Genomic DNA, 15,384 nt, shown 5'->3' on the forward strand with positions numbered 1-15,384 from the left:
AAGACGAGGAAGACCTCCATAAACTTCCGGTGATTTAAAAATATCAAAGCATTTCTAACGAAAGTTTTGTACTATTTTGGAAAATATATAGGTAAACAAAATGTGCATTCGTGATAATAATGCATGTTTAGAATTGGTGTTTAAGTATTTAAAATAAAGATTTTTTTTCACAATGTGTGCAGCCAGTTGACCCCAGTAAATTTGATGCAATCTAAAATATCTTCTTTTTTAATCATAACAAAAAAATATTTTAAATGGCAAATCATTTTGCTTTCATTGTAGGGTTATAGTTAGCTGTAATTATCTGGCAATTTATTTTCTTAAAATCATAAATAGTTGTCTAGTCGTTATTTCCGGTTGCTGCAGCGTATAAGTAGTTAGCTTGACTGTAGCGTCCACAATATAATTAATTCCAGAAATCGCGAGATTTTAGTATTAGTTTGTTGAATTATCGGTACTAAACGGTTAAAATGATTTCTGTTTCAGTGCAGGCTGTAAAGATGTCTTTATTTGATACCTTCACCCTTCAGAAAACTACCAGCAGATCATAATAAGTGATCCATGCTGTCTTACAAAAAGGCAAACTGTGCTGATGGAGCTTTGTGGATTTCTTGAGGAAACGGAGAGGGCATTTTGCTAAATCAAATAGAATAAATGAATATATTTGATTAGCTAAATCAAATGTAATAGAATGTCATTAATGGAGATAACTAATAAAATATAACAACGAGAAAAATATGGTTATTTGGGTTTTAGCCTTAGACAACATAAAATGAACATTTACAATAGAGAATAAAAACTCCTATTTTACTTCACACACTGCTCAATGTTCTAGCTACTTCAGAAACAACTTTAAGTGATGTGTTACTCAAAAAGATGTAGTTTGTTACACACCCACTGCAGTGAACTTTGTTTTTTAAAGAAGAATATGAAATCTTAGTACACGTGCATACAATATTTTTTTCTGGATCACAGCATGAACAGGAAATAAAAATGTGGGTAATTAAGACTTTCTGAAATGAGTTATCTACAGCAATTTAAATTAAGACTGGTATGTCTTAATCAAAAAGTACTAGTGGTGTGAAAAGACTCTGTAGCGGTAGGGGCAGACGGATAAAGAGGCACCACCTTAGCATATATCCAACAAACCAGTGCCATCTTATAGTAATCACATGAACACATTCTCCAGATATCTGCCAGGTGGAAATGGGTTAGTCAGTATGTAAAAGACCTACTTCACACTGTACATCTTAGCTGTGCCTCACATAGAAGCCATACTATTTTAAGTCATGAAGTGCATGTACAAACCCATGACCAGAGCCTATTTGAATTTGAGTGCAATGCAGTCACTATAAAACAGCATCAGATATTGTAGCATCTAATGAGCATATAAACTTGAGATCTGAATGCTCTAAGTCCACGCAACGAACATCCAGATTCCTCCTACAATCAGCTCAATGAGACCACATCTAGAGCTCTGAAACATAAAAATATCTTATATTTTCTGCAAGAAAAAGTGGACTTACAAATACCCAACTTCAGACTGATACAGGCAAGCTGCAGCTACATGGTATACATTATAATTTAGGTTTTCACTTCCTTAAAGTCTTTTTTTTTTTTTTACAGTTTTTTACAGTACATGTTAGAAAGGATAAAAATGTTCAGTGTTATGGAAAGCCATAAAACCACAAGTACACCAGTTGAACTGAAGGGGAAGTTTTATTGGTGGATGTGTACATGTGGTGGTTTTGTTGACACTTCCATATTGCTCCCTCTGAATCTTTTGTTTACTGTTGTTCTAGAAGCTGTGCATCACATGTAACATTTGTATTTCTGGTCCTTTTGTAGCCAAGTCACCTTGTTGTTGTGGGAAAGTTTTAGACTAAATTCAATGTGACACAACTCCTCAGCAAGCTAATATTTGTCATTTAAAAGTCTATATTATTGACTCCACATACACATATTTAATGTTTCTGTGGTTCTCAGTCAGTTCCAATAAACTTGCCAATATTAGGCTATACACACACAGTATGTGTATTCATTGAATATAACACACTGTTGAGAAGCTTGCTCATATTTATGCAGGTCACCTCAATCCTGCATGGAATTTCACTTTTGTTTATATTTACAGATTGACCGTTGACTTTGGAAACATTGTGAGTCTCTCTGGCAAAACCAACAGCGTAACCAAACGTTCCATAAAATACTTGTGTTCTGTGAAGCTATTAGCTGACAGCTGTTAGTTTTAAGATTAGCATAGAGAACAAGAGTAATAGTGCACAGGAAAGCTTTTATTAAAGCTCAAAACTGTTACAGTTATCCAATCTCAGCACCTTTGTAAACAACAGTAGTACATTTTTGCGTTAGCTTCTGGGATTCTGGGATTACAGTCCCTTTAAACACATGTGACCATTTGTGATTGATTATCAGAGGCTGGTCATATTTTATGTCAATATCTATTTTGCATGATAACAAGTGGGTAGCACAAAATACAGATGTAAACTCATTCTGAAGGCTTCTAGCCTGGCCAGGCTGAGCTGTTGTTTGAAGCTCTCTGCTAGTTCTGATTCCAGAGAGCTTTTTTTGCAGGTTCATCTATCTGCTTTCATACATATATTTTACCCACAACATGCTAATACTTTCTATCTAAGCACATCACAGACACACTTATAGCAAATATTTTTTAAACTGTCATGCCAGAGTAGCACAGGTGAAAGAAGTCTGAGTGAATTCAGCTTAGGTGCCTTTATGTCAGGGTACTACTATGAACATGAAATTACTATGAAAGTAAAAGTGTAATTGAATATACTATTTTAGTCTATAATTTGTGCAAAATACAAATCACAATCTTATTAGTGTCTTAAAAAAAACTGACTTAAATACTTCTGCCCCTGTGTTCAGTTTGACAGTTTCCTGTTTACTTTGATGATAATAATTTATTTAATCTATACTTGCATTTTCTTTGCAAAAGTTAAACTGAGCTGCAAACAGAAGTGGAAGCTTTTTAACCATAAAAAACACTTAACTTGTCTTTCTATTTTTAAAGCTTGCGTGGGACTATGAGGGTAAGGACTAACTGGTAACTTTCCATTTCTAGCCTGAAACTTTCCATTAAAGCAGCAGATGTTAGTATAATCTTGACTGTTAGGGAACACGCTTGTGAGTTGTTGTAGTTTTTATTAGAGTATTTGGAGTCTGTTTTACTTACTGTGTCATTGCCTCAGATCCTCTATTTATTTTAAAATAAACGTTATTAGAGAGCTTTGTGTATGACATTTCCCATTAATTGCTTATCATTATCATTATCTTTGTTTGGGTTGTTAGCATACACTAAAGACAAAGAAGCCAAGGTTAATGTAGATTCTGTAGGCATTTGTTTATAAAGTAGATTTTCACCTGATTATGGTGCATGGTAGAAAATAATTGGATCTCCATTATTACAGTTAGTTCCTAATCCAAAAGCTGGATTTTCAGTCTGGACAAAAAATGACAGGCTGAAAAAGGTGATGCTTGGGTCATGGCAGGAACAACATAAGTGTTAAGCTTGCTGTGTTTAAACCACATAACTCCATGCTTCTGACAGTCCCTCTGACAAAATGTTGGCTTTAACAAACCTCATTTTGATTTATTTTTTCAATCTCTGTCAACCACACCAGCTCATAAAGAATGTCAAGGAGCAGCTTTCAAGTCACTGCACACTATGAACAGACAACAACCCTCATGCACAGATACAGATAAAGGCTTTTAAATGCACTCAAGACTTTGCTCTGTGGAAATGAACAATTTAATACCATTGTGGCATCTTAAAAAATAGCTTTGGTTCCAGTAAACTTGGACACTAACCTCTCACTCAAAGAAACTTGAATTGTTAAACTAACAAAGAGACTAGCATTGATTGCAGTGTTGTTTGAATGAACAAATAATTAAGAAAGATAGAAAATTTATCTTGATAGCTTCATATTTTTACTGTGCAGTACAGTCTGAAATAACTCAACAACAAAGACCTTGTGGGTGACATAATATTATTTATTATCCTGAAAAAAAACTCACATCATAGTAATAATTAAGACTCTTTTTAATTTTAGTTGACTTGGCTTGACCAAAGCCTCTTTCTAAACATAGAAAAATATTTTACCAAAAAAAAACCAAAAAACAAAAAAAAAAAAACAGAAATAAAACAGAAACAAACAAACAAACAAACAAAAAAAGGTCTATAGTCTGGGTCCGAGTCCCTCCATCACAGTCATCAGCTTTTAGTCAAAATGTATTGAGTACACACCATTCATGTTCTGCAATGTAGGTTTAAGTGATAAAAAAAGAAGGAAAAAAAAGAGACAAAGTCTCAGTAAATTTGAACAAACTCCTGTTTTAACAGTTAAAACAGGTTTTTATTTGAGCATTAGCACATATACATCATCAAATGAATGTGGTAAAATGATAAAGAAAAAAAAACAACTAAAAAAAAGTATCATTCAAATACATTATTGATTGAAAAGTAAAGGTTAAACATATAATAAGATTTAAATTTTGCACGCTATACAATAAAAAAGCTTGCTCACAATAATTACCCTCCACATTCTTACTCAGACTAGCTCAAGAATTTATCAGTTTCACAACAAAAACAATCTGTTAAACGGGCCTTTGTGTCTTATGTCTGTGAAAATAATGATCTGTTTACTTGTCGTTCACTGCTGTTACATGCTAAAATGTTAGCATGTGGCTGCTGTTACATGCCAACATGTTATGCTGTTACATGCTAACACGTTAGCATATGATTGCTGTTAAATGTTAACATGTTAGACTGCAGTTACATGATAACATATGACTGCTGTTACATGTTAACGTGTTAGTATATGACTGCTAAGACATAGAACATGTTAGTATAGCACTGCTAAGACATGCTAACATGGGACTGCTGTTTTGACTGCTGAGACAGGCTAACATGTTACAGCCGTTATATGCTAACATGATAGCATACATATCACAGGAACTCTCAAACACTTTATCCAGTTAAATCTTATTTGGTAGTAAACAAAACACTAGGCTTGTCCCAATGACCTCAGGTGACTCGTACAACAGTGAATGTCTTACTAGGTCATAAACAGATACCTGCATAGAAATATGCGTTTTGTTACCGGAAGCTTTGTTATTTTTTATTCTGCTTGAAGTTCAACCAGTGCTGATGAATCACAACTGAGTTTGTTCTCTTTGCATGCAGGGAAATTGTTCACCTGAAGAGCAAATGTCCACTAGTAAACATTCCTTAGGGAATTTATTTGTTCTGTCTTGTACACAACTTTGGACAACTGAGGTGTTTTTTAAATGTTCTTTACAAATAAATTTGACTTGACTATTTCTATTACCTGATTTTTTGTATTTTCCCCTGCTGCTCTTTTATGCATTTATTAAAGGAAAAAAAAAGAAAGAAAGAAAATTGATGATTGTCAAATGTTTATTAATCCAGGTCAAAACTTTTCTATTCAGCCTATGTTCCTATGAATTGCTCTGATAATAAAAAACTATTCAGAACTATTTTCATGAAGTTTCTGACCCCTGGCATGAAAATGTTTTGGCTCTATTTAAAAAAATGATCATGAATGTACTTGTATGAATACTGATTGGATGACAATGAATTGATTTGTCTCTATAAATTGCCGCTATACAAATAAAACTATTGAACTGAATTACAAAATTACTTAATTCAATTTGACAAAAACATCTAAAAGAAATCAACATTTTTTGCTCACAATATTATTGTTTGTAAATGTCTCAGCCTATAAGGAGAAATAGGCAAAAAGAAAGAGCCCAGTAGAGCAAATCACCATCAGTCCGATATTTAATATGATTCTATTTCTTGGCGATTCATAAAGAAGCTTATCCACAATCGCCTCCTCTTCTTGAACCGTAATGACCTGAGCTTTAGATGGTTTTTCTTGGAGCCCGCAAAACCAATCTAAAGCTTTCATACATCTTCCACCCTCTACTCCTTCTCCTCCTCCAAAACAGTCCTCCTTGTCTCCTTCCTGTTTGCATACTCTTCTCCTTTCTTCTTCTTCTTCTAACAATGTGGAGTCAGATATCGGCTTGTAGGAACCATTTTGGACTGGATGGGCTTCGATACTATTATTATTGCTTGATAGAGCAATAGAGCCATTGAGCTCTATTGTGTGGTCATGACACTGCTCATCACCAACAACATTGCCATTCATGGTTGCATGATTTATAAGCTTTAAAGTATTTATAACTCCCCTACCTTTGTCTGTTTCTTGCTTAATTGCCTTCTTTCTCTTGTTCAGCCCCCACAGAGTAGTTGTCCGGATTTGTTCTTTTCTGGGTGGAGAAGTGCAGAGACTAACAACGACAGTCACCAAAGCTGATATCCAAAACAAGAAAGCTGCTACATACATGAAATGGACGTCTTTGATGAAAGATGGACGCTCATCAGGCTGATCGCAGTGTGGTTCTCGGTAAACAAATGCTAAAATCAAACGCAGCGCTCCCAGGGCAAATCCTACCATTCCGCCCCAAAAGGCACCGATTTCATTACAACGACGCCACAGGACACCAAGCAAAAAAAGAGCTGCAACAGGAGGAGTTAGATAATCTGATACCTCTTGGATGTAATAGAACATCTGACCTCCCTGCATCTCAATAATGACTGGCACCCAGGCAATACTTATGATCACCATGAATACAACAAACAGCCTGCCAACTATCACCAGCTCTTTAGATGACGCCGGCTTTCTCAGCATCTTATAAATATCCAGTGTGAATATGGTGCTTGCAGAGTTGAAGATAGAGTCCAAATCACTCATCAGAGCAGCAATCATAACAGCCATCATCAACCCACGGAGACCCACAGGCATCACTGACATTACGAGGCGTGGGTACGCCATGTTGCTACAGCCGGCTGCAGAACCACAGACTTCCATGCAGTGCTCTGGACTGATACATGCCAACTCATCAGCAAAGAAGATCCTGGAAATCATCCCTGGGATCATCATATATAAATCAGACAATTAGAGATTAGTAGACTTTTTTTTTTTTTTTTGGTTGTCATTCAGAAAGACACTGTTTCTACCTGGGATAACAATGATGAACATGGGAAGGATTTTGAGAAAGCCCGCCATGATGGTCGACCCTTTGGCATGACAAATGTCCTTTGCTGCCAGAACTCGCTGTACAATCACTTGGTCTGCACACCAGTACCTGGAATGCACATTAGGTAGGAAGAGTTGTGTTTAATAAAAAAAAAAAACTTTTCACTGCAAGAACTCAAGATTTAAAGTCTAAAAAGAAAAAAAAATTATACCAAATTGATGCTGGAGTCTGACCCAGTAAGAAACCAGGCCATGGAAGGTCTGGATCTGTTGAACCTCGCAAGATCTTTAAAGCATCTGGCTTTGGGATGACATGGTGTTGACAGGATTCAGAATACGTTAGATTGGGATAAGTCAATGAGATGGCAGTGATGTCAGGTATAGCCTCCATGTACCTGGTTCTTAACCCTTGAAAGACACGGGAAGACAAGGTTTAGGATAGATTAATTAATGACTTAGAATAAAAACACAAATTAATGCACAAAGAACAAATGGAGAAATAAGAACCTTTAAATCCTCCAACTTTGAAGAGGCTTAGGCCAGTGAGACAGAGTGCTCCTGTAATCATGAGGAATGCCTGGATTGTGTCAGTGTAGATAACGGCAACCAAACCTCCAGTTATTGTCAGCAAAGCCGTCATGGCAATGAGCAAGATAACTGATAGATAGAGGTTCCACCCTAAAGATTCCTGGATGAACAGGGCCCCAGCGTAGAGGTCCACGGACAACTTGGTGAAGATGTAAAGCACAAGAGACAGAGCAGCAAAATACACCTTCAGGCGCCTCCCTCCGTATCGTTTCGATAGATACTCTGGCATTGTGTAAACTCCACTCTTGATGTATACTGGAATAAACACCCAGCCTAACAACTGGAGCAGTAGTATTGCGTTAAACTCCCACGCAGCCACGCTGAACCCGCTAGCAGCACCTGATCCAGCCAATCCAATGAAATGTTCACTTCCTATGTTGCTGACAAAGAGAGACGATCCCACAGCTGCCCAGTTCATGGAGCGACCAGCCAGGAAGTAGCCACTTACCGTGCTACGATTGGCTTTCCGCATTGCCAGGAAGCCAATTGCTAGCACCAGGATGAAGTAGATTACTACAACAATGATGTCTGCTGCTTCCATGTTGGCACTGGTGGCCATGTTTAAACACTTTTGTAGCTGTTTAACAAGACTGAGCTAACATTTAGAGTTATGGTGCACTACTTGGTCCAAGTTTTTACACTACATTTAAAAACTAAGCATACACACTATCCATTAAACATTTTTTTTAATCTGCTTTAGTCTAAACTGACTAACTTAATATTAGCCAGTCTGCTCCAGAGGGAAATTAAGCAACAAAAAGGACTTCAATGTCCTCTGAGCATCTGATTCTGAGAAATACTTCAAGAAGCCTTGGAGCTCCTGATCAGTTGTAGTTAACTTCAGGTTTGGGACTCAATGCAAACTGTGGTTCAGCAGCTAGTAGAGATGTTGGATTCTGACCGAGGGAGCCTCAAAGGAAAATCTGAATTACTGGATCCTGCAGGAAACACACATACAAACTAATTTCATGAAGCAGAAAATGTAACAAGTGAAAGTAATTGATAAAGACAAATTCACAGTTTCTGCACCCATTTTCATTGAACACTGCAGAGTTAGTCAGAAATGTGGACATGAATGCGGTTTTACTTATTTGCTACATGTCAGCCTGCTTCATAGATGCATTTCTTGGACAAGCTATTTATCATACTGGTGCAATAGAAGAGAAGCATTACTATTGCTTTTAGATGTAGGCTTCATTGTTTGTTTTTGGGTGATGAACTGCCCCAAAGAATGGCTATGCTGGTATAGTACAGCACATAGTGGACATTAAAAATACCTGTCACTACAAGTAACTCCTGTTCTACAAATAAATGTGCAGCACTGATGTGCACTGTTAATAAGCAAGCTAAAAACCCACTAAACAAACAGCAATCAGCTAATGCATGACCCACAATTCCTAAGTATCTTCTGCTAAAATCATCAGACAAAACACAACAGGACCTCTAAACAATTTATTTTAAATATGACTATTTGTGTTGGTCTCTGTGCACGCATTTATATTATTTTATTATTTTATGGATAATTGAACTTTCAGTTTAACTTTAGAAATATTTACCCTTAAAATGCACTAGAGAGCATTTCATAAATCCCTTTCTTTTTAAGGTCTACAACTTTTCCAGGGATTAAAAGTGCTTACACTCAACCCACAGCAGATTATGGCGATTTTTAAGAGAAGTGACTCAGCTGACATTTCCTACTGTAAGAGTAACAGAGCTGTTTTGATGTCAGAGAAAGGCTCGGTTAGAGCAGATAAGACTAGCTCTGACTTGATCAAAGTCAGTTTAGTGTTATAGGAAGTCTAGAAAATATCTCTTATAAAGTATCTTCAGTAGTTCAACAGGAAATTTTTCAAGTCAAGTTTGTAAACTATGTTTAATTGGAAACTGTAATAAAGCGAAGGGTTTTCAGTGAACAGGGAAAATCCAGCAAAGTGGGCAGGTGCTGCTTTCACTGGAAATTTTGGGTGAATCAGGTCAACCTGTTGTACTGCTACTTGCAGATTAGAACGACTACTTTCTAGGAATAACTATGTGTATTTTCAGGTAGTTAAAAAAAAAAAAAAAAAAGCCAGTATGAAGATGAGGGCTGGTCTTTCTGCTTCCAAACTCTTGGTCATTTTGATAAAATAAGGTTAAAAGGCTAACATTAATTTCATAACTTTGCAGTGCTTCAATTAAACACACAAAGTAAGATTATATTTAAAATGTCAATACATTTGAATGAAAACATGTGCTTTAATTTTTTAATATTTAGGACCAAATGATGTGACTGAAACTGCATTTCATATTATTTTGATAGCTTCTTAATTGTTTTTGTTTGTTTTTTAGCCTAATAAAATACATGATAATCTTAATATAAGTCATTATTGAGTGACACATTCTTTGTTAGTTTATTTCAGTGATATGGCTTTCTATTTCTATATCTGTACCAGCATGGTGTGCTAAATGAAGGCGATATATCAAAATGGGAATTAGCAACAATACATATGATCCCCATTTGTTTTGGACTGTATAAAACACCAAATAAATAACGTGGCACAGGCTATTCAGACTTACCTGACTTCTTCCTCTGAGCTGTGTCCAGTTGTCATAGAAACGGAGGGCTTACCTGACGGTGGTTAGAGCCTCCAAGTGTCCGCATCTACGGAGACTTCAGCTTAATATTAAAGGAAGGCGGAAGCTCCGCCCACAACCGCAGCGTCATCGCCAGGTGGAGGGCAAAAGCGTGGCTCTCGCGGTCGTAATGAGAGCATTATGATGGGATTTATGGCTTTTATATCTTTGAAGGGAGCTCGAGGAGCCGTTCCTCTAAAATAGCAATTCAAAACACTGGCGCATTTATTTATTAATTTACATCAGGAGTAACTATTTTTATCAATAAAATAATCACTAGTAACAATTATAAATGGAAGATTTGGATTAAAACAATTCAAACTTACACATCCCACCCATAAGGTGGCTCTGTAAAAATTCAAATGACAAAGATGATGTGACGCACAGTAGCTGGCACACCGATTTATGCATCGTTTGAGCAGGTGATTCACCTCCCAGTTTTCGGAACTACTACTCTGCGGTGTGTTTGTATGAAAACAAAAATCCAAGAATGTATGGTTATTGTAATTGTTGTAAACACACAGTTTCAACTATGATATTCCACTCTTAGTGCTTACTTTACTGCATGACTCCTTCCAAAGCTATTCCTGCATAATTACAGTGCCATTCTCTCATTAGTAGGCTTTTCCTGCTATTTAAAAAGACAACTGCAGTGTGTCCTGCATGTCTAAAGAAGCAGGCATTATTATTCTTATCAAACATGGAGTGAAGCTGAAAAATTGTACAAATTTGACAAAATACTGGTAATAAATAATACCAGTCCCATAAAAGAAGTCCTAAGTCTGCTAGATAAAGTGTATAAGTGTTTCTCCACCACCAACCGTCCAGCCTCCTTGACTCACACATTTAAGAAGATTGATTGACATATAAGTAAAAATAGCTGTGATAACCAATCAGATTTAGCCTTGTCTGTCTTCACCCTGGGCAACTTTCCTAATCATTAAGCTAAAGACCATCATGAGGTTTTGTCATGTACTGTCAACACGTGATTTCAGAGGTTTACGAGCTTATTTAATACACAATGATTTATGTAGGGAGAAGATTTTTCAGGACTCAAACAGACTTGCTATCATTTGCTGATCCATAGTGTATCACCGTTACTTGGATTCTTCTGTCATACGTATCTATCATGATACACCATGATTGTGACATTACATGACATCACAGCAAGATTTGAACTTTGTGCTGCGACATCAGATGGTTTTATTAAAGTTAATCATTCAGTCAGTGGACCAGTGGATTCAAACCAATCGGGCAAAATAATTAACTTTTGTCAGAGGTTACCATGGAGAATCCAGGTATCCGGGCTCTACTAATGATGGCTTTTTATTGTGGTTCTCAACTCTGGGTAAAGATACTCAGAGTTGATTGAGCCAACTCACAACGTCCATTCTTCACCCAAGAACTCAAAGTTGCTCAGCTCAGAGTGAGTTAAGCCAGTGTTCCTTTTCAGACTCGGGGTTAGGCGAACCTCCTTTCTGGAACAGGCCCCAGGTTTTTCTCTGAGCACCACAAAGCAAGACTGCTGATTTAATCCTAACATAAAGTCTCATCATCATCGGGATGATGATGGTTTCATCAGAGCAAAATCCCCAAACATATGCTGATCTGAATTTATTTGAATCTGTTCATGAGGAAATTTAGTATAAAGCTGCAGAATGTGGTGTGCAAACCCAGATTGATCATTACTGTTGTACATTAGTATAAATAGTAGTATCATTAATAGTGTTAACGGTGCCTGAATTAAGCAGCAGTACTTTGTTTTTTTTATTTTTTATTATTCTTAACAATATATCCTGGAATATTAAGAAAGTATGAATGAATAAAATCAGTATTTATTGCTCTAATAAAATGTCTTTAAGTAATCAGTTTTTCTTGGACAAGTTTTCAGTCAACATCCTACTGTTGTCATGGTGACTCATAATGTACTTGACCAGTAATATACTTTACTAATCATCTTGTTTTAGTTTCATTCTGCTGCTTTGAGGACTTTATCAATAAACCAAACATCCTGTTATTTAGTTACAGAACATTTGATGTTGGCCATTTTCCAAGACAATCTCACCACAGATAGACATGCACTGATCTGAATTTACATAAGCACACACACTCATGCACAAGGAATAAACACAGTTACACACACTGTTACTTATAAACCCACAAAATGCATGAGTTGAGAGAACGTGGACACTGCCTGACTGGGCACTGATCTGCACCCTTGCACGTGTAAATTTTTGTTTCTATGAGCATGCTTTCTGCACACACACCATGATTTTGCAGTTTGCACTGCTTCTAGTATCAGCTAGAAGCTGTTTCCATTACCTCATGATGGTTGTTTGGGACTAACCATATTTAGAAGTTTTTCATGACTTTGGAATAATTAGGGAATATTCAGGGAATCAGGGAATTCATATGAAGTCTGTTACGATAAATATAACTAAAATAAAGTGGATGAAGGTGAATAATGAATGCATATTTTTCTATCAGAAGACTGCGTCTGCTACCATCATCAGCCACTAGATAGTGCTAATTTACTGCAAACTTATCAGCACCCTGAATGCAACATGACCATCTACTGTCCAGTTTACTATACAATGAGGATTACATTTAGTCCCATTTGGGAATTTCGTTATAAATTTAGAATTTAATTTCAAAACCCTGCTTGAAGAGGGAAAGAAAAAAGTAGCTTTAGATCAGATAGGTGGGTTAAAAAGCTAATTATTTAGTGATAAAATGGAGAAATGCAAATACAGAAACAACATTGTGACTGAAAAATCAGGGTTGTGGATGTTAAAAATGAAATATTTAAACAAAATGGACACATGTGTTCCTGACTGGCTTGTAAAAAGAAAAAAAAAAAATCACAAGCACATAAATCCAGCTCCTTTTAATTTGCATCTGATTGGCTGGTAAAATAATGGTCATTTAAGGTCAGTCTACCTATACTTTGGCTACTTAAGCAGCATGTCTAAGACAAAGAGACCCACACAGTCCACCATTGCAAACTGCTGCATCCACATTTCAGTAGGGAGACACACTGTCTCCCAGCATTGACCACTGTGTAATCATTCTTTGCCTGTGGGACATTCCTGTGTGTGGGTGATGGGAAAGACCTTACAAAGGCAACTGTATGTGGGGAAATAAGGCATTCCTGGAAATCCTCCTAGTTTTGATGATCCATACATGATCCACGTGGGTTTTATGTCATTGTAATAAAAAAAATAATAATAATAATAAAAAAAATGGGCTGGACCTATGTGCATATCCAATCCATGTTGGACCTTGGAAGGAACAAAATGTAAGCAAGAAATTTTTCCAAAGCCTAAATGTACAGGTATGTGAATACTCCATCAACCTGTTTAATGCTCTGCCAGCTACCAGCTGGCTGGTATCTGTTCATGATCCAAGGATCTTCAGAGCATCTTCTCTGGCACAGAGGTTTGCACAAGGCAAGAGAATGTTACTACCTAAGTTGTTTTCACCTTTTAAGTAACATGTATAATGCATGGACATGGGTTTTGAATCTGTAATGACGGTGTACATGGGAAATCTCTGCATTTCTACGTCGGACTCCTGCACATCCTTCCCAGATCCAGGAACTGAGGCGGAGAAAGCTACAAAAAACAAGAGCGTGGTTAGAAATTAGCAATGACCAACTAAAATCCAGGTTCAAAGCTCAAATTTTCTAAACCTATTCCAGATTGCAGGCACAGAGCAGTTATCATACCTCTTAATTCAATAAACTGTACACATTTCTTTGTGAACAACTTTAAGGAGCCCATGATTCTTCTTTCCTGGGGATCTGTTGCCACTTTTCACCAGGAAAGACAGCTTATAATGTTGAAAAAGGAGCATTTATTAATAACTCCACTGACAGACAGACTGACTCCACTATATCTTAATATAAGATAGAAAATAAATGGAACTAAAGTAAAAGAAAGATACAGATTTTACTTTTTGCTGTTTTGTCTGCATTGCTGCATTTTTCTGTAACACTTTTATGCTTCTTTTGCAGCTTCTGCAGCTCTCTTCAAAGCTATGAAAAACTTCATAGTAATTTAGTCTTGCTCGAGATAGTACAAAAATAAAGGATCCCTTTTGAAAATGAGGGATTTTGTTCTTTTTAGGCAAGGAAAGGCTTATTTGTTTTGCACATTTCATGTACAGGACAATTCAAAATCATTACAGCAGGGAGTAGAAGAACAGATTAAGGTATAATGCAGGAATAAAAGTTACAGTTTAAAGGTTTAACAATTGCTTTGATAATGGGCAGCAACAAATTTTATTATTTATTTATTTTTTCATTATTTAGTCAACTGATGCTTAGGAAATATTTTGCATTATTTTGAAAACCCCCAGGGCAAATTATATCCTGGAAGAAAGGCTTTAATTTGTCAAGTAAAGGGTCCATAAACATTCAGAATTCAAATATTTACAGTTTTACCCTGTGTTTTATTTAATTGTGTTTATTCTATTGTTTTTTTGCTACTGTTTCTGTGACACATGATTGTATGTTTTAGGTTTATCTACACATCTTATATTTACCTTATGTTCAATGCACCCCTTTCATTTCAGGATTCTCTGACCTTTTAACAGCTGGTGGACAACAGATGCAAAAGTGTCATTGGGCCAATTCTGGCACATTTATATTTTGATGTTTATCAGTGTGCACTGTCCATATTAAATAAACCTTCAAATAAATTGATAACAAGAAGTAGCAAAGCTTTTTTGAGGATTTGTACTGTGTCATCTAAGTCATTTCATATTATTGTTCTACTGTCCTTTTCCAGTCTAGATTATTTTCTCTTTAAAGAACAATGGCCCAACAGGAGGAAATTTTCTCATTTTTTCACTTTAGAAACAAGTGATGTTTTATATCTTTACCTGTAGATGGCGCCACACTCACACTGCTCAAACAGCACCACTGGGTTTGAACATCTATGTTGGTTTATTAATTCCCTTATTAAATAACAATGCTGCAGAAGGAACTATCATTTCAGTTTATTTTGGTAATGGAGTGAGAATTATAATCTAGACTAGAACATACTCTTTTCTTTCCTCTATTCCCATTTCAGTACAAACT

At 36.3% G+C, this 15,384-nt stretch overlaps 1 protein-coding gene across 1 annotated transcript; it reads right to left on the reverse strand.

Moving 5' to 3' along the window:
- Positions 1-4,176: 4,176 nt before the first annotated feature.
- LOC121635241 (sodium/myo-inositol cotransporter-like) lies at positions 4,177-10,316 on the reverse strand. The gene is made up of 5 exons (XM_041978345.1): positions 10,245-10,316; positions 7,608-8,626; positions 7,313-7,508; positions 7,082-7,209; positions 4,177-6,991 (listed from the first exon to the last, which is right to left on the reverse strand). The coding sequence occupies exons 2-5, from the start codon at positions 8,245-8,247 to the stop codon at positions 5,775-5,777; spliced, it is 2,181 nt and encodes a 726-aa protein (XP_041834279.1). The 5' UTR covers positions 8,248-8,626; positions 10,245-10,316; the 3' UTR covers positions 4,177-5,774.
- Positions 10,317-15,384: the final 5,068 nt, after the last annotated feature.

The sequence above is a fragment of the Melanotaenia boesemani genome, chromosome 24 (genome assembly GCF_017639745.1).
Source record: "Melanotaenia boesemani isolate fMelBoe1 chromosome 24, fMelBoe1.pri, whole genome shotgun sequence".
NCBI lineage: Eukaryota > Metazoa > Chordata > Actinopteri > Atheriniformes > Melanotaeniidae > Melanotaenia > Melanotaenia boesemani.